General features: G+C 47.2%; 1 protein-coding gene across 3 annotated transcripts in view; it reads left to right on the top strand.

The window, feature by feature from the left end:
• CREB3L1 (cAMP responsive element binding protein 3 like 1) overlaps nucleotides 1-24,317 on the top strand; it is a 44,964-nt gene that overhangs the window by 1,851 nt on the left and 18,796 nt on the right. For all 3 annotated transcript variants that reach the window (XM_030274276.4, XM_030274277.4, XM_030274275.4), the window contains exon 2: nucleotides 21,937-22,165. In XM_030274276.4, the coding sequence (XP_030130136.2) occupies nucleotides 21,937-22,165 (229 nt within the window). The remainder of the gene's footprint in view (nucleotides 1-21,936; nucleotides 22,166-24,317) is intronic.

Below are 24,317 nucleotides of genomic sequence, written 5' to 3'. Positions count from 1 at the left end.
GGTGGCCGTGGGCAGGCTGGCTCTGTCCTGCCTCATTTAAATGGCTTTTCTGCTTGGAGAGCTGCCTCTGGAAGCAGCTTGCCGTTGTCTTCTCATTTAACTATGTTGCAGTGACTCAGACATCGTTGTGCTCAGATGACATCAGAAAGGCGCTTTTTTTAAGGCTTTTTTTTTCCCCCTATGGATTTTTTTCCCAACTGCCAGCACCGCAACTTCTGCTGGAGTAAGAGTATCACGCTGAAACCTTCTCTTCCTGCAGAAGATACATATAAGAGATTCTGTAGCCACTTCTCGCCTACAAAATCTGTTGGTGATACAAGAGCCAGAACATAATACATCACCCTCTTTGTTCTCACTCTGCATGACAATGGGAAGGATGGAAGAAATACACTTGGATTTTCTTACTAAATCCAGCAAACCTCCTGGGATCTTGCAATGTGCGGAGAAGTTCTTTTGACATAGAACTGTGCAAAACATCACCGTGCACAATTGCTTGCAAAGTTGCCAGTGTCTTTGCTTCAAAGATGGGCAAACTTTTCCAGATATTGTTCAACAGGCATTTTTCTTAAAACAGGGCAGGAATTTCAGCCATAAAATGTCATTATGAAATTTTTGCGAGGATGATTTCCTCTTTTCAGAAAGGAAGTAGAAAGAAAAGATGGATGAACCTTACTGCAGAGTCTGTGCTCCTTGAGGGCAAGAATTGCATGTGTCTACTACTGTCCTTTCCACAACCTTGGCAGTCCTAATGAGTCATCTTGGTCTTTAAAAAATGGTTCTCTGTATTGTTCATCTCAAGCTGTGACAAAGAATTAATTAAGGCACATATGTAGATGAGTCTTCAGAAAGATCTGTGTGCTTGCAAAAGAAAAAAAAAAAATTTAATGTGTCGGAGCTGCCTTTCAGAGACAGCTGCCCAGGTTGTAGGAATAGGTTGACAGAAACGTCATGAAATTCAGCAAGAACAAACTCTGACTCTTGCCCTTGGAGTGGATGGACAGATGGATGGGCTGACCCACCAGGGGTCATGGACCACTAGTGTGCCTCAGTAGCAAAGGCAGCTAGGAGCAGGAGTGACATGGTAGATAGGCACAGGGAAGTGATTATCTCCTTTTTCTTGAGAATCATAAAACTGTGTCTCAAATACAGTGTCCAGTTTTGGGCTGCCTGATAGCAGAAAGACATGGATAAATCTGAGTGCATCAAGAGGGTTGTCACCAAGGTAACTGGGAGATGGAGAATTTCTCCTGTGAGGAGTAGGTGAGGGAGCTGGACTTCCTTAGCTGGAGAAGAGACAGCTCCAGGAGGACATAGCAGAAGCCTACCTGCACAGCTGAGGAAGTTTCTGAGAAGGTGGAGCCAGGTGCATGGCAGGAGGATGAGTGGTCATAAATTGGAACAGGGAAGGTTCAGACTGGGTTTAAGGAACCGATTTATCACTGTAAGGATTTTGGGAGGTTTTTTTTTTTAATTGTATGGAGAGTGGCGTTTGCTTAATTGGAGGGGAAGTTTTCAAAGGACACAAAATGCCTCTCTTCACTTAGCTTTTGTGAACCAGACTTACACAGGATGGCTGCTAAGAGCACTGTCAGTCTTCTTTTGCTCTAGAGGCCATATACTGCTCTTGAACTTTGCAAGGCAACTTTGCTCTTTTTTTTTCTCCCAGAAGGACCTACCATATGTAAAGCTAATCCTTCATGCTGTGCCTGTTTATAAATTTCACCCATTTGTGTCCTGCCCATTCCAGCATATCTGATAATTTCTGGAAGCAACCATCTATTTGCTTACAGTCTATTACAATTGCACTCAGAGTACGATTACTTTCTCATTCAGCTCTTATCAGTGCTGTGAAACTCTTCAAAAGACTTATCTCTTGAGTCAGATTCACCACTGTGCTTCACTGGGTTTGTGACACTTGTGTCAGAAGGAAGCCAGAATAAACCAACCAAACAGGAGTCATGTGTTTCTTTTTAGCCCAGTACCACAGTGGGTTTGTTTCTTCCCCTGCTTCTGTGTTTTATAGTGTAAAAAAACACCTTCAAAGATGACTTTGGATATTTATGTAAACACAGCTTTATTTTGACTCTATGCTTTTCAAAGCATATACTTTACCTCCTTCAAGAGACATCAAGGCAAGAAAATAGCCTGCATGCTGACTTGGGTCTCCACAGTTAGAAGCTGCAGAATGGCTGTTCAGGCTGTCTCAGGAGTGCTAACCCAGCTCCTCTGGGGAATGCACACTAACCCACTCTTTCACTGTGTGATCCTATATGCCCAGGCAATGTGACAAATGGCATTTTCTGGAGCCTACAAAGGGGCAGCAGAATGGGAGAAGAACTGCCTGTCTCTGTGGGTGTGTTCCTTGAGTGCAAACTGGGTGTTGGACTTACAATGTGCTCTTTCCTTTAATATTGTCCTGGCCTGCAGGAGGAGAGTGGCAGGACTGTACATTTTGAGCAGGCTGAGGGTGATGCTGGTGCAACTCATAGGGAAAGCTTCCCCTGAAGATGAAGAGAGGCAATTCACCATGGATGACTGTCACTCTCGCAGGAAGCCTGTACACGCTTTTATTCCTCTTATGCCTACTACAGGGACATAAATAGCACTTAAGTGGTGCTTAGGTGTTGGACTGACCTTTGGTCTGAGTGAGTTTCATGCTCTGTAAACTCCGTCTCGCCGTCTCAGTGCACAGTGAGGATGGAGAGCGCAGGCAGATTTGGTCACCCACTTCGTATCCCTTGCAGTTGCTAGACAGGGGAGCTCTGCTGTAACAGGAGGCTGGGTCTCCAGGACTGATGGTAATCTCTTGTAGGGACACATGCAGCAAGCATTTTGGCCCTCTAGTCCTGTGCCTGGTAAAATTTGGTCAGTAACACATTTATGATTAGTCTGTCAAGTACTGGATATGGAAAGGCTATTTTCTTTACATTTTTCTTGGAACTCACCGACCAGATTCCTGTATCTGGAGCACAGAGACCTGATGGGGCCATCAGACCTGATGGAAATTAATCCAAAGATAATAGTTCCCATATCTTTCTTTTTCATTAGTCTCTTTGGATCCATCTCATAGTTTCTACACTTCATGGCCCTGCTGCTCCTTAGTATCTCATGGTGGGACTTACACTTGCAGAAGTGCTAGCAGCAGGATGAAACCAGAGCTGAACATGGGTCCATACATCTCTCAGTCTGAGTCTCTGAGCATCAGCACTGTAGAGTCACCAACAGGAAAAATGTTTCCCTTTTGATAAAGAAGAGGGGAAGAAACTTGAACTTCATTTAGAAAACTCTAGGTAAATACATAAATCCAGAGACTGTGGATCATTTGTGGGCCCTATCTGCCAGGAAATTGATAAACATTTGGGATACTCTTCCTAAATAAACACATTCATTTGTTGGACAACTGCCTGCATATGCTGGGAACCCATTGTCCTAAATGATCATCTCAGCCAAAGTGGCGAACCCATTAACTGTGCTCTTGGGCCAGAATTACGAGAGAGGCTGCAACTTAGAGCAGGAAGGTATATGTCCAAAACCAGGTTAAACAGTGGAGACAGAGCAGACAGAGCCATCATCTTGGTGGGGAGAAGCAGGAAGGTCTTTGTTGAAGAGCTTGCAGAGTAAACAAAGGGAGGGTTTGGCAGGAGGTGGAGGTACATCTGTGCACACAGTCCACTCCCACCAAGGGATCAGCACCAGCTGGGAGATGCTGGAGTTATGTACTGCTCAGTCCCTGTCTGCCAGGTGGTCCTCATCCCCTGTGCATAAGGCAGCCGTTCAATGCCACCACCACCATTTTCAGAGAGGGACAAACCTGAGGTTTCATTTGTATAGATCAGACTGTGAAAAACCTCTAAGACTGGCCCACTATACCTTCTCTTGGTGCAAGTGGACAAGCTTGTACTGTATGGTAGCTTCAGAAGCCACCGTAGTGTGTGGTGGCCTTCTGAATTTAATGTAATGTGTGGTGTTCATTGATGCAAAATGTCTTCTGCTGTTCAGGAGCTCATCTGGTACTGCACTGGTCCTATCCTGTGCTGCTCTGGTCTCATCCGTGACTGGTGCTGTGCTGATCCCATTGGTGCTGCACTGTTCTTGCTGAAGCTTGGAATGGAACTGTCTCAGGTAGAGCAGGGATTAGGAAAGAAGAGCATTTTCTGAAGCAACCGCTTGAAGGGGAATTTAGAACTAGGGATTTCATAGCCACACTTGTAGCTGCACTGTTTAAAATGTGGCCAGGCTGGCACCTCTGTGACTTACTGCTCTGTTTCCTTGGAGAAAATTTATTCCTCTGCTTGTGCCCTTTTTTCCTCAGCATTTCTCCATAAGTTTTAAGGTAGTATTTAATTAGCATTTAATAATTACTTATTTACTATTTAAAGAATTCTCAGTCTTAAAGGAAGCAAATGAAAATGCTTAACTCCCTGAAGTTGTCTTTGGGACGGCTGCATGGCAGATCTTCTACACATAACCACAGGCAGCATCGTTCTTGATAAGCAATTTGATTCTCAAAGCTCACTTGTTCCAGTGCATTTCAAGGAAGGGATGAGTCAACCCACTAAAGCTTATGCATCCTTGTCCTGTTGTGGACAGTCCACTGTAAGAAACCAGATGGCTCACAAAAGCCAGTTGTGATTCTCCTTGTTGCAGAGTTACGGGAAAACAGGTAGGGCACCAGCAACAAAATAAGCCATTATAGCTCTCCTAAGAAATGCCCAAAACCTGTCTCTAGGCCTAATCTGGCTGAGAGATTTCCCAGGGAAATTCCAGGTCTGTGCAGCAAGGTACAATACAGTCACCTATGCTTCACAGGCAACCTTCTGGTGAGCATTGTTCTTCAGGAGACTTGGCTGGAAGAGCCAAATGTGTTAGGTCCTCAATTCCAAACCAGTCTTACTCCTGGGATTACTACATCCTACCAATCTCAGCTTTCTGCCAGGGTCTGTATTTTCACATCTGAACTGCTGAGACTTCATGTCTCCACATCGCAGATGAGAAATAAGAACAAGGGTGTAACCAAAGCCATCTTTCTTGGCTGGCTCCCCATGCTGTCACCATCTTTTTCCTGCTGCAGCAGGTGGCTTCTGTGTGAGCAACCTCAGTGTAGTTTGGTATCCCCTGACTGAAATCATCGATCCAGTTTTCAGCCTGGCACTCGGACAGAGTGGGTGCTTACCTGGAGTTCAACTCTTACTTGTTCCTGTATCTGGGAGCTCAACTTGGTTGTAAGTTGTTAGGTGTTTCCTTGGGTTGGTGTCTGCATGTTTTGCAATGCTCCTCAGAGCAGAAATAGCTGAAAGGTTGGAAGAGCCAAGGGCATGGCCAGAGTGGCAAGGGACTGCAAGCAGCATGCTGAAAGGCAGGCTGTGTCTTTCTACGCAGTTGTTCCCCATGTCTGCCATGCAGTGTTTACATCTATCTAACTTATTTCCAGCTGCTCAAGAAAACAAATTTTACTTCTGCTTTCCTGTAAGGTTACATCATTCAAAGTTTTCCTTTCCTGTAATTTCCTGAACTGACCCAAACACTCCAGCCTTATCCTCTCAAACACCCCTTTCTGACTTCTTTTCCACATTCTTTTCTCTTTCTTTGTATCTCTCCTTTCACTCTTATTTTCTTAAACCTGTCCAGGGCTATCTGCCTTTGAAATCATGTGGTACTGCTCTGGCCTGGTCTGCATCCAAGTGGTAGATGCTTTACACTTACCTTGACACACTGATCAGCCAGAACAAGGTCTCATGAAGGTTAGAAGTGCACATATCCACATACCTTGTCACTCCTTTCTTTCTTGTCCTATTTTATCTTCTCATTTTCTAAGACTGGAGAAATTTCCCATGGAGCACTATGCAAGGTTATTCTCCCTGAAACTACTAGGTAATTTAAACCAGCACTGGAGTAATTAGTACCATCTTTAGAGCTCAAAGGTGATGCCTTGTGTGAGGTCATTTATTACAATCACTGTCCAGGCTGTTCCAGAGGAAACTCACCCCTGACTACCTCAGCAAAGTTGCTTTTGGCTTCTTTACACTGTGACTTTGTCTTGATTAGGAAAAATGTTCATTTAGGTCAGTCTGGCTGACCCGATTAGCAAACCCTGCTCAAAATGCAGTTAGCATTTTTTCCTAGAATAGATGCAAAACATAATGCTTTCAGCTGAGCAATTTGTGCCAGGAGTTCTTCCCCTGCAACAGGAATGTCAGGGCTCCCTTGGGAGAAAGCTGGCAGCTAAGGCTGGAGGAGTACTACAACTTGGGCCTGACACCAGCTGTGTTCCACAGGAGGAAACTGCATGCTACATTGGTTGTGGACATTCCTATTGGATTGTCAGCATTCCTCCTGCAGGTGAGCTTTGTTAGATCAATGCCCAAACAACATCCTCCATGCTGGCTCCCCACCACAGTGTCGTGGGGTCACTGGCCCCTCCTTTCAACAGCATGGCACATTCAGGGGGGAGCATTGCAGTTCAAGAATAACCCATCTCTGTTGTTCAGGGTCTACCATGAGAACCTGCTCTGGCTCTGCAATATTTGCAGCCCTCTCACTGCTTGGAGGAGAGCTTTCCCCTCCAGAAAGGGAAAAAAGGTAGAGGGAGACCAGGATGAAGAAGAGGACTCAGCTTCAGAGCCTCAGGAGTTAATTGTTGCATGTCAGAGCAGTTTGATGTTAAATGAGTCTGCTAAATTCACGACAGTTGAAGGAAGGAGCTGGGCAGGTGCTTTTGGCTAAGCTCACTGCTGTCCCGGGAGGAGGGACTGCAAGCCAGGCAGCTCAGAGAGGAGGAAACCAGCTCTGACATTTGTAAAGACTGTTGATGGAAGGTTTCTTTCAAAGACTTTTCAGTCTCTCAATCTGAGAGCTCTTTGCCCAGGGAGTGCTGGAAATGTGGCTCTTCTTTCCAAGCAAATGTGGCAGACTCTGACAGTTGATGAGGTGCTGTTGAGCCACAAATACTGAATTGCCAATTGAATGATGTTGGGTTTGTTTTTGTTGTGTTTCTCTGTCTTTATGGATAGTGCTGCAGTGAAGCTGTTGGGAATGGGAGAACTGTATTTTAGTCCTGGCTCTACCAGTTTCTTAGTGTGTGATCCTCAGGATGTCAATTGCAGTGATGCAGCTTTTGCTCACTATAAAAAAGTGGACATTCTTATTCTTACTGAAAAGGAGCAGTGTCACCAATAGGTGAAGCAGATTAACAAAAACTAAGACTGGAGTAGGGTTTTGCTAGTATCTGCCAGGAAAGGTCCATACAAGTTATTACTTTGCTTCCCTAGTTGGACTCTTTTTCAATGGCTTTACAGCTACACATGATATTTGCCACATTTTCAGTTTGGCAATTCTGTTTCTATTCTCTACTGATATCGCAGCTATCCTTCACCCCTCTCCTGTTCCTTATCCCTGTGGACTGCACGTGTCTCTATCTGACCTCAGATACTTCAAGCTAATCCAGAGTAATCTGTCTGTGTCAGTATGAATGACTGTGTTGGTCAGCATCAGGATTTAAACTAAAGTACTTTTGGCCCATGCTGTTACTGGCCTGACCATTCTGGGCCTTACTGAAAACCAAACAATTTGTACTTTATAAATCCAGTGAATGGGCTGTACTTATACCTCATCCTCCACTGTACAACCAGATCCCCAGGCTCAGGCACAAAGCTTCACTTCTCCACCGGTTTGGTGCTGAGAGCACCCTGTTTTATTTTTGCCCCAAACTGCTGCATGGTCGGTGCTGGGCTGAGTTCTCAGGCTCCCAAACTATTTCTCTGCTGGTTTTTAAATGAGATAGAGGTAACAAGCTCCTTCTCACAAAATACCAGAATGTCATATCTTTATCAGTCCCTAGCAGGATATTCAAGACCCATGTCAGTTCCTCCTGCTGCTCAGCTCACATTTTTGCACTGTCTCTTTCTTTGGAGGTACCTTTTCTTCACAGTAACTCTGTCTGACCTGTTGTAAAGTTAGGATCACCATCATCCATTGGGAAGAGTGATGCAGAGGTTGCTTTTCCACCCTCTGATCCTTCTCATGTTCTTCCGGTTTTGTCAAATACAGTTGGCAGCAGTCCAGCAGCTGGATTAGCAGTAATTAATGAGCAAATGGCCTGCAGCCTTTTTTCAGACCTGGCAAAGCAGATACCTTTCACTTTTTTCTTACTTGGTTTTCAGCTCTTTCTTATCATGCTGGGAGAGAGCGGAGTAGCAGCAGATGCTGCTCTGGTCAATAATGGGGAGTGAACAGAGGCTGCTGTGCTCTTTTCTTTGCTGCTAATTAGTACCAGGGTGTAGGTAGAGGCTGCTATCTAGGACAGCAAAACAGTTTTCTCCCTCCCCTTGTAGCTGCAGCCACAGTGAGCAGTCAGTGGCAGCTGTAAGCAACTGGGGTGAGCTGCAGCAGAGCAGGAGTAATGCTGGTTTCTTAATTTTCCTGCGTGCTTCAGGCTCCAGGCAAGCAGCCCTTACAACCTCCTCCTTTGTGACCTGGAGCTGAAGTCCCAGGTGAAGGCACACATTTCTGTGCCAAGCCCAGCAGCCACACAGTGTGGTGAGGTCACCCAGCACCTTTGATACCTATAAGTGCCAGAGACCCATGTCCAGAGCAGATGCCCATCCACTGGTCTCATATGCCTTGCTGATATTTGATGAAATTGAATTACATAAAGTTGTCAGAGGATTTATTTACTTATTCTGGGAAAGACTGAAGGATGCCAGAAGAGATGGAAAATAGGGAAAGAAAGAGGGACAAAAAACCAAAGATGAGAGAGGTAGCTATGTAGTGAGCATTCCTGAGCCATCTGGACCTGTTGGCATGGCCCCATCTGGATGGGCTCACGTGTTCATCCACAGCATGATGTAATCTTCATTGTCCAGCATTTGATTTTTCTCCTTGTACTGGATGGCCTCATATCTAGTGCATGTCTGGAGCGGGCATTTTGATTTCCTGTTGCTATTTGTGGACTTTTCCTGGCCGATCCTCAAGCTCGGCTCAGGCGGTTTGCATTCCTCAAGCAGAAGCAGCAATGCCACCCTGCCAGCAGGAGCAGAGGCCAGCTGCAGCCAGCCTGCCAGCCTGGGAGAAGCAGCCCTGCATGTGGAACCAGCTGTGGTTTGCGCTGTGCTGCAGCCTGGAGAGAGAGTGACACCTCTGCCTGGTGCTTTGACCATAGCACCTGAGCTCTGGAAACGGCTCAGCCTTCAGCACAGAGAGGGCTGGCGGGACCACTGGTCCCAGATGCTCACAGGCTTTCCTGCCCTGCTGGATCTTGCAGCAGAACAGGAGGAAGGAGAGTTTTACTTGACTCAAGACCTATTCCTCCCTTTGGTAGATGTGAGTAAAAAGCAACTAATGATCTCAGTCCCTCTTCTTTACAAATACCTGCACCAGGGAACATCAGGGCTCTTGACTACCCTGTGAAGCAGGTGGGCTTCCCAGCACACAGGAAGGAAGGCTGGGAAGGATCTGGTTTGACATTGCCAAGTACCACTCTTCATAGTGGAAGCCTGTCATCTCCTTCCCTCCATCACTCAGTGAGTGCCATTTGCAGGAGGCAGTGCAGTCCAGTCAGAAGGATTCACTCAGGTTCCCACCATGTTCTGTGGGAGACTGCTGTGCCTCACCAAGACCAGTCATCTGTTTTTTTCTTGTATCCTTCCTAGCACATGAAATGAAAACAATTTGTATGTCTGCCTCCATAACAGTACAGTTTGAAGGTCTTCAGAAGCCACAAAGGAACAAAACAGCCTTTTTCACTACATAAACTCAATGTGTAGAGGGGCAAACAGTCAAGCCATAGATCCCCTCTGGCTTTTAGAATCAGAGCAATTCCCACCCTCCTGCATGGCTGGGAAAGTCTGAGATGCTCAGAGGATGAAGATGGGATTTCTCTACCATGTTCCACTGCTGCAAGCAAACCTCAAACCCAGCAATATGAGGGCCTGCTTCAGATTATGCCATTCTCCCCTCTGACTCAAGATGTGGGTAGCTGTGTGATGATACGTTAGGCAACAGTCTGACCTGAGCATCCAGTACTCAGTCCCTTACAATGCCTCACCCTGCCCACATGCCTCCCTTAGCTTTGTTTCCTCCAGGGGCTTGGGAATGGGAAAATTGAGTGCAATGACCTCCAGGGAATGAAATTATTCTTGGTGGAGAATTTCTAATGCCTGGTTTAGAAGTCATCCTGTTTTCATGTGAAGAGAGCAGGGCTTTGCTTCCAGAATAACCCAGGGACAGCCTGTCCACCAGGGATGGACTCCCTGGAACCACAGAGCTGAGCTTTTCCACCCAGCTCAGCTCTGTTGAGTGAGAGAGTAGCTCTGGAAAATGATTGCCTCTTTTTAAACCAATTGGCAAAACTCTTGCATCTCTCCTGGGAACAGGCCAGGGATTCTGAGTCACTGCTTGAGTGGGTTGTGGCCAAGGTAGTCGTACCCAAGATATTAAGTGAGAGAGGAGAGATCCACCCAGGAATGCCAGCAGAAAGAGAAATAGTCATGACCATAATGAATAATAATATAATGATGAAAAGATTCAGAAATGCACTGCCCACTCCAAAAATAAAGTTTGAGGACAACTCAAATGTTGTAAAAAAAAGAGAGGAAAGAGTCGAGAAAGGCTGCCAAAGCCTGCATGTCAGCTGCAATGCAAGGAGTCCCGTCCAGCTGGCCTGGGTTCAAAGAGCTCCTATTGTCCAACAGCATTTCCAAGACACCATTCAAAACTTTCAGAAAATAAACCCAAGATGCAGGGTGAGATTTATCACACAATAAAGGCAAGCCAGATGTGTGCACCCTTTCAGAGAGAGACAGGAGGAAAATGAAGGAGGAGTGAAGTGGGGGGGCATGAAGCAGCAGAGGCATGAGGGAAGAAGGTGGCATGAAAGGCCTGATGCTGTGAGGATCCAGGCAGGAGCAGGGGACTGGAGCTGTGCTGAGACACGTATTGGGCACTTGTGAAAAGTTTCCTGTTTATTGAGAACACTCTACTTGAGAAAATTCACCTAACATCAAGGTTAAGGAACCAAGAGGGAAGATCTCACTGATGCTTTTTTTTCTTTTGTTGCACATAAAGCCATGATGGATACTGAAACGTTGCTTCTTGTCCTGAATTATATATCTGCAAAATAAAGACCCTGTCTGAAAGAATGTCCAGAAGCCAAACCACTGTAGACTTTGTCTTGATTTTCTCAGGCTCACATAGTCTTCATTATTGCTGTGCAGCACTGGCCACTATGTCAGGGATGTAACTTCTTCTGCCACAGTAATCATTCACTTCCACCTGTGATATAATTATGTTACAATCTATTTAACATAATCAAATAATAATAAAGACAATTAATTACACAGAAAGATAATTTTAATCTTTGAATATGCTGCTAACATGGAGTTACATGACTACAAACTACCATCACCAGATAGCTCCTCAAGTTCTCCCTGCCTGCAGAACAACCTGGCAAGGTGGCCATGCCATACTACATCCCCCACCACAGATGAAAAACTGACTTGAATTTATTTGTTCTCAGGAAAATCTATGGTAGTAAGTACTTGCTCACCTAAGAGCAAAAAACCTGAGAAAACATTTAGAAGGCTTAAGCTAGACAGTTCTTCTTTGCTGTGACTCATTTGTTGTTAAGTTTTTTTCTCTTTACAACAGTTGGTTTTTGTGCTGTGTTTTGGTGGCTTTTTTTTTTTTTTTTCTTTTTTTTTTTTTTAAAGGTCTGGATGTGCCTGGAGCCTTTAAACTGAGCTCAGTTGCAGATGACAAATCTGAAGCAGAATGCACTTAGCTCTGTAAGGAGCCATACTTGATTACCAGAGTGGTTCCTCAAACCCATGAGGCTATCCATCATCTCCCTTGTCCAGAGATGTCCAGAAAATGGATTCCCAAATCCACCAGCTTCTGCAGAGACCATTCCAATGCTGGGACGCAGATGTCTGCTTGATCTCAGACTCAGGAGCTTTCACAGCAGGAGTTCAGGGCATAATAGGTTTCCTGGCTTTAAAGGAACACGGGATCTTTTCTTCTCAGAAGCTTCTAACATTACTTGAGTACATGATACCATGTATCACCACATTTCAACTTCTTTTCACCAGCTGGCTGCTGGGCCTTGTTGTGGAGAAGTCTGGCTTGAAGAGATAGCTGGAGAGCCAATTGTTGAGAAGGGGTTTTCATAGGCTTCCTTTTCTCCTTCAGCTGTGATTTTCATCCCATGGTTGAAGGGACTGCCTGATCTCCGACCAATCAGAGATCTTATATCCATCCTTGGATATAAGGATCCATCTATCTTTGGAAATGCAGGGCTTTTACCCCTGGTTCACCAGCATCACATCTTCATTCTACCCCGGGATGGAGTTAATTCAGATTACTCCAGCAGTGACAAATGCCCAGAGAGGCCTTACTGCTCTTTGTGACCTAAGAAGGATTTCCCCATTCTCCAGAGACTGATTTTTGCAGTTCCACTGCTGAGGTGAAAATGATACCCTCAGCATTTGAGCTGAAGTTTAATTTCCTATCTGCTGCTTAGGGCACAGATTTTCCACTGAGATATTGGCAGAAGGTCAGAAATCTGCATTCCAAGTTGAATTGCTTTGAAAACTGTCCTGCTGCAGGACCCAAGTCTGCTGCTTGCAAAACCCAGCTTTTGCCCAGCCTGGCCACTGAAGAGAGTCCCAGCTCATGCTCTCTCAAGATTTTATGTGAAAATCCTTCACATCCTTGAGTCACAAATCAGCTGGCCCAGATTTAGTTGCTCTGTTAAGTGCCCTTTACAAAGGCCCAAGGAATGAAAGCCACCAGTAATGTTTGGTATTAGCTGGATGCCTCAGCTTTTGGACTCAGACACAGTAGAGCTCTTCCTCTTTCAAGGCCTGCTTTTCTTTATGGGTCTCCAGGGACCTGCCAGGGGACAAAATGTGAATTATCTCTGATTTTGCTCTCTGAGCTAAAGAGAAACAGTTTCAATGAGACAAATGAAGATGATTGTAAAGGCAATTCAGACACTTCTTCCTTCTCTGGTTATCTCCCAGAGCAGATTTCCTCTATCTCCCAGTGTGTCTTTCTTGTTTCTTTCTTGCAAGATGCAGAAAAAAAGGCCCATAATGGCCATAATGGCATAGGGCTGACGAGCTGTGTAAGAGCAGAGATCTGCCAAGTCTGGCAGCTTCAACTCCTTACTGGCCAGGGCCAGGAGCTTCCAAAAAAAGATAGAAGAAATGGTGGAGTGGCATTTATTCCAATTTATTTTGGTTATTGAATAAACATTCCCATTGTACTGACTGGTGAATGGCTTGAGCAGCAGCACCTCTCTAATTTATTTTAATTGTATTGAACGTTCATGCTGCATTCAATGTCTTTTGGTGATAGTGTGATGTGGTTTCACATCGGCATGGCAGAATAGTTCACAGAGTAACACAGAATAAGCCAGTATTTTCTTTCACTTGCCCTGCCTGCTGTCACACTGTGCATCCCTCACTATCAAGCAGAATTCTTCTCTAAACTACCCAGGCAGACATGTCACACACAATTAAATCCATGTAGATTTTACAGGGTAGATTTACCTCTAGTTTGCAGGGCTGGGCTAGGGATGCATCCCTTGGGTGTGCAGACATGGCTATGGACATCCAGTTGTGTTCTGGCTGCTGTGCCTCTGTGGGGATTGAGGAAGAGTGAATAGGCTCTGCAAGGGCACATCTGGGTGGAGGTGGATCAGGCTAACACAGCAGACAGGGCCTTCCTAAAAATGATGGATTATATTTTCACACATAAGGACACAACGTTCACATGAGGTCCCACCCCCAGATGCTACAGCAGCTGAAAACCCCATCGTGGTGCGGAGTTAGAGTGTCACTGGGAGCCTGATGCAAACACAGCTGAGGCTGCCATGTTCACACAAACAGGCAAAGCACCAATTCAGCCAAGACAGCAGAGATCTGGGGATAGAAATGACAATACAGCTTCTCTCTGTAAGGGCTACTGCTCTTGTGAAGTCTCTGCCTGGAGACTGACCTTGGCTTGGGGAGGACTGAAGAAGAGGAAGAGACCCCTGCCATCTTGCCCAGGGATACCTGGATTCCCATGGAGAACAGCGCCTACGCATCTCTGTTTGAACACAACCCAGCTGCCACTACAATGGCTTAGAAATAAGGGTGGCTTTGTTTTGTACCAAGCAAGTTTTGTCTTCAGTTCTCCAAGCTCAGAAGAAGCCTAGCAGACAAACTTTTTATTTACCTTTGACACACTCCTAGAAATTTGCCCCAAATCTTCTGCCAAATGAGGGTTAAGAGCAGCTGATCAAAATGTTTCATCCTGAGAGAGTTGTGTCCAGTTCTGCGTATGGTTTAAGTCCTGCTGTATTTTTTTTTTTTTTATCAGAGTCAGCTGCAAGGCTGTTGTAAGCCAAAGGAAATTTGGGACATTCATTGCATATGTAGCATACACACAGCAAAAGCATGCTGAAAAGCAGAGGCATTCCTTTTTATCCTCCAGGGTGCCGCTGCTGGGAGGAGAGGTGCTCCATCTCTGCAGGTTCAGCTAGTCATATGCCATAGCAAACCGTGTACTGCTGCTGCTTTCCACCCCCAGGCCAGCTGAGCCTGTTTTGCCCAAGGAGAGGCTGCTATTTCCTCTCCTCCCTAGCACATGCGTATCTGCTCTGAACCTGGCACCCAAAGGTGGTGGGAGAGCACGCAAATGGCCACACGGCTGTGGCCACGCTGCGATGCCACTTGTCTTGTGAACCACAGCCTGGGTTCTGTGCTGTTCCACAGTTATTCCCCTTGAAGGGCACTTCCAATGTCTCCCAAATCACCACTGCCCATGGTGCTGCATGACAGCTGCTAATCCCATTTGTGCTGAGCACACTGGTGCCAGGTGTGGAGACACCAGTGTCCATGACTTTAGCAGCACTCAGAATCCTCCGCTGAGGCCACTGGGAAACCCAGTCACAGGCTAGCAGATTTCAACTTTCCACATACTTTTTACTCCCTTCTTTTCTTTCTTTCAGGGGCAGAAGCATTTAAGTTAAAGACTTATATCGCCCTCTTCCCCTGCGCCTGGCGCCTCCCAAGATTCTCCCCAGTGAAGTGCGGGCTTGCGAACTCTGAGCTGGGTATTACACGGCTGCAATCTCGGCCGCGAAACTTCCACGCGGTCTGTGTTGTGCACACGCTTTTTAACAGCATCACCCGGCAGCTGTGTCCCACCTGCCGGGGCTATAGGGCAGGAGGGGGTGAAAGCACGAAGCGTTCCTGGCTGCCAGGGATCCGTGTGTGCCGGAGGAGCGGCGGGCCCGCTCGCCGTGCCGGGCCCCGTGCGCTGTGGGGCGGCCCGCACCGCTCCGTCCTAACCCTGCACTCCTCCCGCGCGCCGCGCCGCTGCCAGCCGCCTCCCATTGGCCGCCTCCCGCCGGCGCCGGCCAATGGGCGGCCGCGGCTGCGGGCCGCTGGCAGCGCGCCGCGCGGCCGTTAAGCCGCCGCCGGCCCCGCGCGGCCGGGGCAGCGCGCGCGCGGCCGCCCTCAGGGGCTGCGCTCCTCGGCCGCGCCCGCCCCGCCGCGGCTGCTGCGCCCGGCCCGGCCGCCGCCCTCCCCCGGCTGTGCCTTGAGCCGCCGGCGGGCCCTCCGAGGTCCTGTGGCGCCTAGCGCTGGAAATTGTAAATCCAGGCCCTTGGCACGGGTGCGCGGTGGAAAGAGGTTTCCGCAGCGAGTTGTGCCTGAGCCTTGCAGGGACAAGAGGAGGCTCTGGGGAGAGCTTATCACTCTCTACAAGTACCTGAAAGGAGGTTGTAACTGCATATCGCTTCATAACCAGGTGGGGGGCCACCTCTTCTCCCAGGCAACTAGAGACGGGATGAGAGGATGTAGTCTTAAACTGCAGGTTTATGTTGAACATTAGCAAGAATTTATTCAGAAAAAGGGTGATTAGACATTGGAATGGACTGCCGAAGGAAGTAGAGTCACCATCCCTGCAGGTGTTTAAGGAAAGACTGGCTGTGGCATTTGGTGCCATGTTCCTGTTCACATGGTGTTCAGTCATAGCTTCGACTCAATGATCTCAGAGGTCTTTTCCCAGCTAAGTGGTTCTGTGATTCTACAATTCTAGACACAGCAGCAAATTCTGGGTCTAGTTCCAGATCTAGTTCCAGGTTTGGTCAAACCCTGCCGCCCTGGGGTGTCTGGAGTGTTTGGCCCACCATACATGCCAAGGTTGTGATGCTGAAAGTAGTCACAGGTGACCTGGGCATTGATGCAGTGCCTGGGAAAGACGGGGTGCTGCTGCTCAGGATGCTGCCCTGCTGCTGGAGGGGAGTGATAGTGGCGCTCACAGGCAGTTTGGCCCTTGGTGCTTTGGCCATGCCACATAGAGAAGTAGCAACACCAAGGGGGTAGCAGGTCAGTGCAAGCTGTTCAGGCACACCAGGGGCCTAGGTGGACCAGGCATGCAGCAGCAGGGACCTGTGATATGTGAGGTACAAGAGCAATATGGGTTCAGGATAGAGGAGCAGCAGAGGGGTGGCAGCCAAAGTGTTGTTGGATGATTACTTGTGCCCCTTGGGGTGCACATGCACTGACTGGCTGTGTGGAGAAGTGTGCATAGCATCTGTCCATCCTGCCCAAATTGTATTAACACTGTTGAGAACTTCACTTTCATAAGGTCTAAAATTCTCTGCCTTTTAAAGAGAGCAGAAGGACTGTCTGGAGTGTATGGGCTCTTCTTTCCTGGAATGTAAAGAAAACCTCGGCTGTGCAGCTGGAGTGCAGGGGGCTTCATTCCTTAGTGAAAGCAGAGAAGGGAAATGCAGATGTCACAGCTGGGACAGGAGATTTATCTTGGCAAGCAAAGAGGAAAAAATTTTCAAAAAGAAAAGAGAAAACTCAGAAGAATCCCCTCCCCATCTTCCCTGCTTGCCAGCATGAGCAGAACCTCCAACCTGCAAAAGCCTTTCGTCTCCTGGGCCTGGGCTGCCGCCCAGCTGGATTTAGCCCCTTGCTGCTTTCTCTTTGGAGCGAGACCGTTGTGGTGGGATGAGAGAGGCTGTGAGAACCAGGCTGGTCCTGAAGGAAGACTGTGTCCAAACAACTCAGCTGGAGGTGGGAAGAGGAAAGTCACAGTCAAAGAATGGAAGCATGAAAAGGAGGGACAGATGCAGCCAGGATGAGTCCAGAGAAGTGGATCCAGGGGGAGCAAGTCATCACCTCCTCAGCCATGCATGGTGCCACTGGGCTACAAGAATGCTACCTTAAGGCATCTCATGTGCAACTGGTCAGGGGAGAAGGCTTTGTGCCTCGGTCTCTCCTTGGGGCCTCCAGAGTTCTAACACCAGCTCTAGGTGGGGGTATATGTAGAGCTTGTATTTGGATATCTGGATGCCTTGCATTAGCTCCCAAGATAACTGTTGTACAACAGGAAAGGGTGTTTGAATGAGAAGTGCACGCACGCACATACAGTGTGCTATTTAGACAACCCTATGCATGAGGTCAGGATGAAAACATGTGGTAGAAATATGTTTGGAAGAGTCAGTGCCTATGTCGATCACCAGGAGTGGGAGGGAGCAGAAGCCAGGAGCTGACAGATTCTCACTCTCTCCCCATGGCTGAGGTGGCCTCAGCCTGAGCAGATTCTACCGTGGCACCAGGTTAAGGCTCTCTGTAGGGCCTAGAGATGCAATGGTTTTTGCCTCCCCATACCTGTACACACTGGCTCATCCTCTTTGGGCGCTGCCTCCCTGTCCTCCTAGAGTTTGAGGGGGACGGGCAGCCAGAAATCAGGCTTGGATCAGGAAATCCAGCACATCCTCGCCATTGCGTTTCTGTCCTTTGGCTGCCCCCTCCCTGACCGCTCACTGGTAATACAGCTTTGGAAACACATCTCGTGCTATTTCTTGGCTTTGGAGCATAGTCAGAAGAAGAAGGAAGGAGAGTGTGAAAGGGAGGGGAAGATAACAGGAGCGAATAATGCAAAATGAGACTGTGCTGTGAGCTTTGTAACCCATCTGGAAACTGTTTCCCTCAGTACACTGCACATCCACTCCCTCTAGGCCAGGATGGTAAGGGTCAAGTTTCCCAGTTGACTGGTCCCCCTTGCTAAAGCCAGAGCCATCTGTGTGAAAGCTACTTGAAATATCTTAAAGGAGAATCTCAACACAGTTGCTGAGCCCTTCATTGTCACAATTAGAAACTCTTGGCCAATCCTCTGAGGATCAGGAGCTGGCTGATCTCTGGCCTGGTTGGAAGGCAATCTCAAGGAGTTTTGGTCTTGAGGAAGCTGTGAGAGGAGGAGGTTGCTGTGCTTGTGAATCTCTGTCTATTCCACCTTCATTCACACTCAAGTTCCATGGACTCTTTCTTGGACCTTCCCTGGTCTGCTGAGACCTTTGTTGCCATTGTGTTGGCAAAAGTCTCCCCAAAGCCCAGCCTAGTCATGTCATTTCGTGGCAGCACATGAAGACTTTTAGCTGTGCTGGCCCCAGCCTGGGTGGGAACAGGGGGCTAGTGACCACCCAGCACCTTCCATTCCAGCAAGGATAAAGCTACTATCCATTTGGTCAGGTGATAAACCTGCTTCTCTTCATTGCTCAGAAACTTGGGGCACTGATCTTGCCATGTGCTGCTGTGATTCCTGAGACCCCATATCCTAGTTCCCTGAACCCTCTCACACATGCGAAGGAGGAGTGTGGCTGAAGTTTTCTCTGAGTTTTGCCAGATAAGTGCAACTCGCAAAATTAGGCTGGATGGGACAAAATTTGCATATTCTGGGTTAACAGGCTCAATCTAAACTAATTAGTAGTGGTTTTGATGGCATCTAGCCAAAATACACTCTGTTGCTCCTCACTGTGTCCATCACAGTTGGATCTTGACAAGAGGACACTCTTTCTTCTTGCCATGTGGTTGCATACAAAGCTGTCTTATACAAATTAGAAGTCTAAATTAACAATACCTGTTGACTTCAGGAGAGAACAGTCAACCCAAAAGTCCCAGTAGTTTTCTTGGGATGTGTTAGCTTCCTGCTCGTGCCATAGTTTCCATTACGGGTATAGCCATCTACAAACCCATGTTATTATTTTTGTTTGCTTTACTCTTCCTTCTGCTGCTTTTCTCTGCCTCTTGCTACCTTCTTTGAGTAAAACAACAATCTTCTGCTTTGTGTCAGCTCTAGGTGCTCTCCCTCCTTGAGGATGTTGGATCCTTGGTGCCCTTTTTAATAATAACTATAGTTATGGCCAATCTCATGGGCTAGCTCCCTTCTCTCCATCGTCTGTGTTTGGAGATGTTGGACTGGTATATGTGTGAGTGGTGGAAGCTGAAACGGGCTGCTTTGATGAGAAGGCTTTGCCAGTATTCAGGGGGATAAGGGGTAGATGCCGCAACATCCTTGCACTCATTACTCATCTGTCACCCCTCAGCAGCTGCTAGGGTGATTTTTTTTTTAGTTACAGAATAAAGCCAGAGACACATCTCCACCTCTTCCCTCTAGGTAGGTTTGTCTAACAATAGAGAGATTGTTGACTGCCCAAGGGATCTTTGTTCTAAATGTGGGTGGGATGCCGCTAAAAGACAATCTGTGTAACTACTCACAAATGCATTTCCTTGACTCTTCAATCCCACCTCTGCCTTTGTTAATGCACAGTTGTGAAAGAAATTGGAAGCACGTAGCACTGTCACAGACAGCTCTCCCCACACCTATCCATCCAGCTCTGCTTCCCTTCCACGGCTACACAGTGGTTCTAGTTTTTATGCTCACAACATGAATATGATTTGAGCCCAGCTCTGCTGCGTCGTGGTGCATTAGCAGCTGACACTCTGAATCCCTTCACTTTTCTGTGGTTCTCGCCCTTACCATAAGGCTATCGTGTTCACATCCTGTGTTTGCTTGTGTTGTTTAGAGAACATAAGACAAAGAACAGCTGTTACATGAGCAGGCACTCTCTGGGGTTAATGCTCAGGACTCCAAACTCTTTATCCTTCTATGCTAGAAGGACAAAACCTGGGTTTCCAGTGCTTTTTAGATAACTATCTAACCCAGTTCCATCTGCTGACTCAGCTCCCTCTGAAGTTACACTCCCCACAGATGGTAGGTGTTTTCTGTTACTTGATTCAAGTGCAAAAATGCTCCTAGGCAACTTGGAAATGGCTGGGTGGATTTTACCAAACTACCCCGCCAACTCTGTTTCTGCTATGGGAACAAGTGGAGAAAACTTTAGCCCAGACATCGCAGGGAGGGCCTCAACACTAGGATTTAGCATGAGTGTGCCTTCTCCACCCTACTTGCACATGCAGTGTCTCCAGGGAAGCCTTGGATGGTCATGTGTTGGGCTGTCACTCCAGGCAGTTGGAGGACAAGTGGGAAGGAAGTGAATGGAGAAAAATCTTGTGTCAGGCAGAATGCAGGTGGCAGGGACTCCACCCGCACTTCCAGCATGCTCTGTAAGCATCTAAGGTTTTAAATGGAGCAGATGAAGAATGATGTTGGAGGGTGAAAGGCACTGACATGTTGGAGATTGCTGCCACTTACCATCTCCCTCCTCAACTTGGTGGGAAGTGTGGGTCTGTTCATCTAGAGACTACTTCACTCCTCAGCCTCACCCCAAAGCTCTGACAGCCAGTGCAATGTTGACAGAGTGCTACTGCGCTCAGGTAAAACAAATATACCTTCCAGTAGGAGCAGGAACTTGCAGGCTCCAGCATCCGGGGTCCTCTGGCCACCTCCTGCCTCAGTCCTAGCACTGGGGAAAGAAAGAACTGCACACACTCCATGCTTTTCTAGAAGGCGGGCTCTCTCCTGAGCTGAGCTCTCACCCTGGAATTCATTGGCATTCATGTCTCCACTCTAGGACCTACATGGTCTCTCCCACTCTCATTCATACCCCGTTGCTCTTGGTATTTCAGTATACTGCTTTCAATGCCTTTCTGCCCACCAAGATGCTTTTCCAGGCAGGGGTGGGGGGACAGACCCAGTCTGACTCTGCTTAGCTCTCTCTTGTTCATTTAAGTTACACAGTTCTGTCTGTGTAATATAGTCACTTGAATCTGTCTTTTCTTTCCTCTCCCTGAGCCAGAAGCCTCAATCTGCCAAGAAAGGGGATAATTTTTCAGCTGGTGTTTGGCAGCCATCATTTTTCTCCCTGCCTGACCAATGCTTTGTTGTAGCAAATGGAAAAGTTAGTGATTTGACATCTGAATAGGAGGATATGCCTCAAAGGAAGAAGGTTCCCTGTAGCATCAGGAGCTCAGCTCTGCAGCAGCACTGGCCAGATTTACTGACTGTTACTGGAATGATTAGTGGAATGATTGTTTGTTGTTAACAGCCCATCTGTAGTGTTTAAACTTCACCGGGGAGCTGAATTTCACAGGCATTATCTGGCTGAAGTACAGCCTCATATGGTCCACAGAGGGGCTGTTAAATCCCAGAGGAAATTAAATACAACAGGGGGCCTTCCTGTTATGTTGATCCAACTGATCTTTTTTCTCTGATAGAAATCAGCAGCTGGGTTGATGTTCTCTGGGGCATCAGTGTGCCTATTGCTGCTGGCAGAGAACATGAAAAAGTGTCTGTAACAGTCTGTCACTAAGGACAGTGCTGAAGACCATGACTTTATGCCACACTTACATTTTATCATCACAGGAATCTCTTTCCTTCTTGTTTTGTTGTCACAGTGAAATGATGTTTGGAAGACATGGATAGATACTCACAAAGGGAGGGGGAAATAAAATAATGTAGAAAAGTTTCATGTGTGTTTGTGGCATAGATATACATGCAGTGATGTGGAGCACCACATCCCTTTCTATCTTAATTTGAGGTGTTTTTGTCAGACTGATGCAGGTGAGGAATAGGAACTGGTTTTTACCATGCAAAAAGGTCTGATGCTGAGGTTTGACTCTCAGTGCAGAGGAAGGCTCTCAGATCCCTCTTGGGGTTGACACTAATGCTCTTTCTCCTTTTGTCTTTCTTCAGCATTTCTCAGAGAACCTGGATCACTTCTCTGACAACATGGAGGATTTCTCCAATGACCTCTTCAGCAGTTTCTTCGATGACCCAGTACTGGCTGAGAAGAACCCTCTGCTGGACATGGACCTGGATCCACCCACTCCAGGCATCCAGGCAGAGCACAGCTATTCCCTCAGTGGAGACTCTGCTCCCCAGAGCCCCCTTGTGCCTGTCAAGACTGAAGATAATGCTAGCGGTGAGCATGAAATATGCATACTGCCCAGCTTTGGGCACATCTGTTAGCAGAGGCTCTGGCTGGCTTTCATATATAAGGACAAACTGGCTATTCCTTGGACTTGCACATGGCTAATCCGGGGAAGAATTTGGTTTGCTGTTGTCAAATACAGTCCACATTTTTCCCTTCCATTTGTGCTGTGATAGTCACATTACTCCTTTGCTGGGCTTACTGTTATTTACGAGGATCATAATTGGCTGTGGCTTAGTGTGCTGCCAGCTTCTGGCAAGCAGTAGGCAATGTCTTTTTAGGACCCTGCAAACTTGGGTGTGGATGCCCTAGATCCAGCTCTGTTTTGGCATCAGGCAGCAGGGTTTTGGCTTGCACATAGGAAGCATGAGTCTCTGGCTGCAGCCAGTGCTGGTACATGTAGAAAGCTAAGTGGCTTCTTTACCAGCAGATCTTTTAGCAGGAGACAGTGAGGAACAGTCATTTCAAAACTTATTTTTAAAACAATTCATTTCAGGATAATTTATGATGGCTGGGTATTTTTAGAGCTGTCCTTGCAGAGAGTCCTGTAATTTGTGGGATTGTGTGGGTGTCCCAACAGCTGATGGACACCAGGCTGCCTGAAAAAGCAGTGGCACAGGCTCAGTATACACAGAAGACAGCTATTCCTTTGAGCAACAGTGAGACCTGGGACAGAGGCTTCCTCTCATGACTAGGAATGATCCCAGCTTTCTGGTACAAACACCAAGGCAGAAGGAGAGAAGGCTGGCCTCTGCTTCCTCTTTGGTCCTTGAAAAGGCACAACCATCTGCCACATTCCTTAGGGGCATCTCAGAGAGATGCTGGGAGAGAGTTTTATGGCAGGCCAAGCAACTCTAACTTAATACCAAAAAAGCTTTCAATTTGCATTTCTTTTTCCTTAGTTTTAATCCCAGTACAGTCTTGGAGGGGGCAACTAACAAAAAAACCCCAAACTAGGGTGAACAAATAAACAAAACTTTGTTTTGCCCCTGAAAATGAATAGGAGGAGATAAGACTTGAGAATGAGAGAAGCTAAAAGAATGTGCATTTGTAGAAAGCAGTGAAATGAAGACTGCCTGCATGAAGTTATCTCAAGGACTCCTCTCTGTGACACTTAGCACCACTTCTCCTTCTCTCCACTGTGTCTGCACATGCCCTTCCTTCAGCTGTTATGTCTCAAAGGCAAGACCATGACTCTTGAATGGAGTGTGACACTGATCCTTGGGTAGAGGCCAGCACAGGGTGTACAGTGCATAACCCAGGAAAGTTTGAGATGGGCCTGGCACTTGCTCTCTGAGCGTGCAAATCAGTTTTATAGGGGAGTAAGGCCTAGCAGGATGATGGCAGGTATAGGAGTATCCATGCACCCAGTCCTGCAGCTAGATAATTCAGTTCGTCTTTCCAGGGCTTTTTTGGCTCGTAATTGCATGTGAGTCATATTCTAGTGAAACCCTGAGTCAGGTCCAGTATTTGCAACACTGTGCAGTCCTTTTGGCACAGCTCCATCCAGTCTTCGTCCTTTTAGACATTCAGTTCCAATTAATTACCCAGAAATGGTTTTTCTTTAACATTAAGCAAGCTCTGCTCAGTCTGCAGAGCTCCTCAGGAATGCCCCTGCTCTGTCTAGGCTTGGAGCTGGCTGAGGCTTGCTTTTTATCAGCTTTCTCCCAGCTTTTCTGCAGATCTTGAAAACTCTTCCAAATCCTGCCCCTTCTCACATGGTTCCCACTAACACAGGTCAGCTAGGGCAAGCCACTGGGTGCCTTGTGACCTTGCTTATCAGTGGAGTCTGCCTTCCAGATGGCTTTTGCATACGGACTGGCTGTTTCATGTCTCAGTACCAGCCCTGAGTTTTGCAGGGTGTGATTTGATGCCAGGAGCAGGGAGAGCCAGGGTTGTGCAGAACAGTGGGCACTGGACCAGCCTCAGGTTAGTGCCTGCCCTCCTGTACAGGTCCTGCTTTCTCACTGCTCTTTGCCTCACTTCCTCAGCCCTGGGCAGCTACAGATACCGCTCAGCCATATTTCCTCCCAGTATGTACAGAGCATCTACAGAATATCTAGAGCAGAGGATGAGTGTCATGGCATGCCTCATCCACCAAGATACATTGAAATCTGCAGTGTTACAGTGTTACCTGTGAAAC

Source organism: Taeniopygia guttata, chromosome 5 (assembly GCF_048771995.1).
Source record: "Taeniopygia guttata chromosome 5, bTaeGut7.mat, whole genome shotgun sequence".
Lineage (NCBI taxonomy): Eukaryota > Metazoa > Chordata > Aves > Passeriformes > Estrildidae > Taeniopygia > Taeniopygia guttata.
Note: the sequence above shows the minus strand (reverse complement) of the source record. Positions and strands in the feature narration are given on the sequence as shown.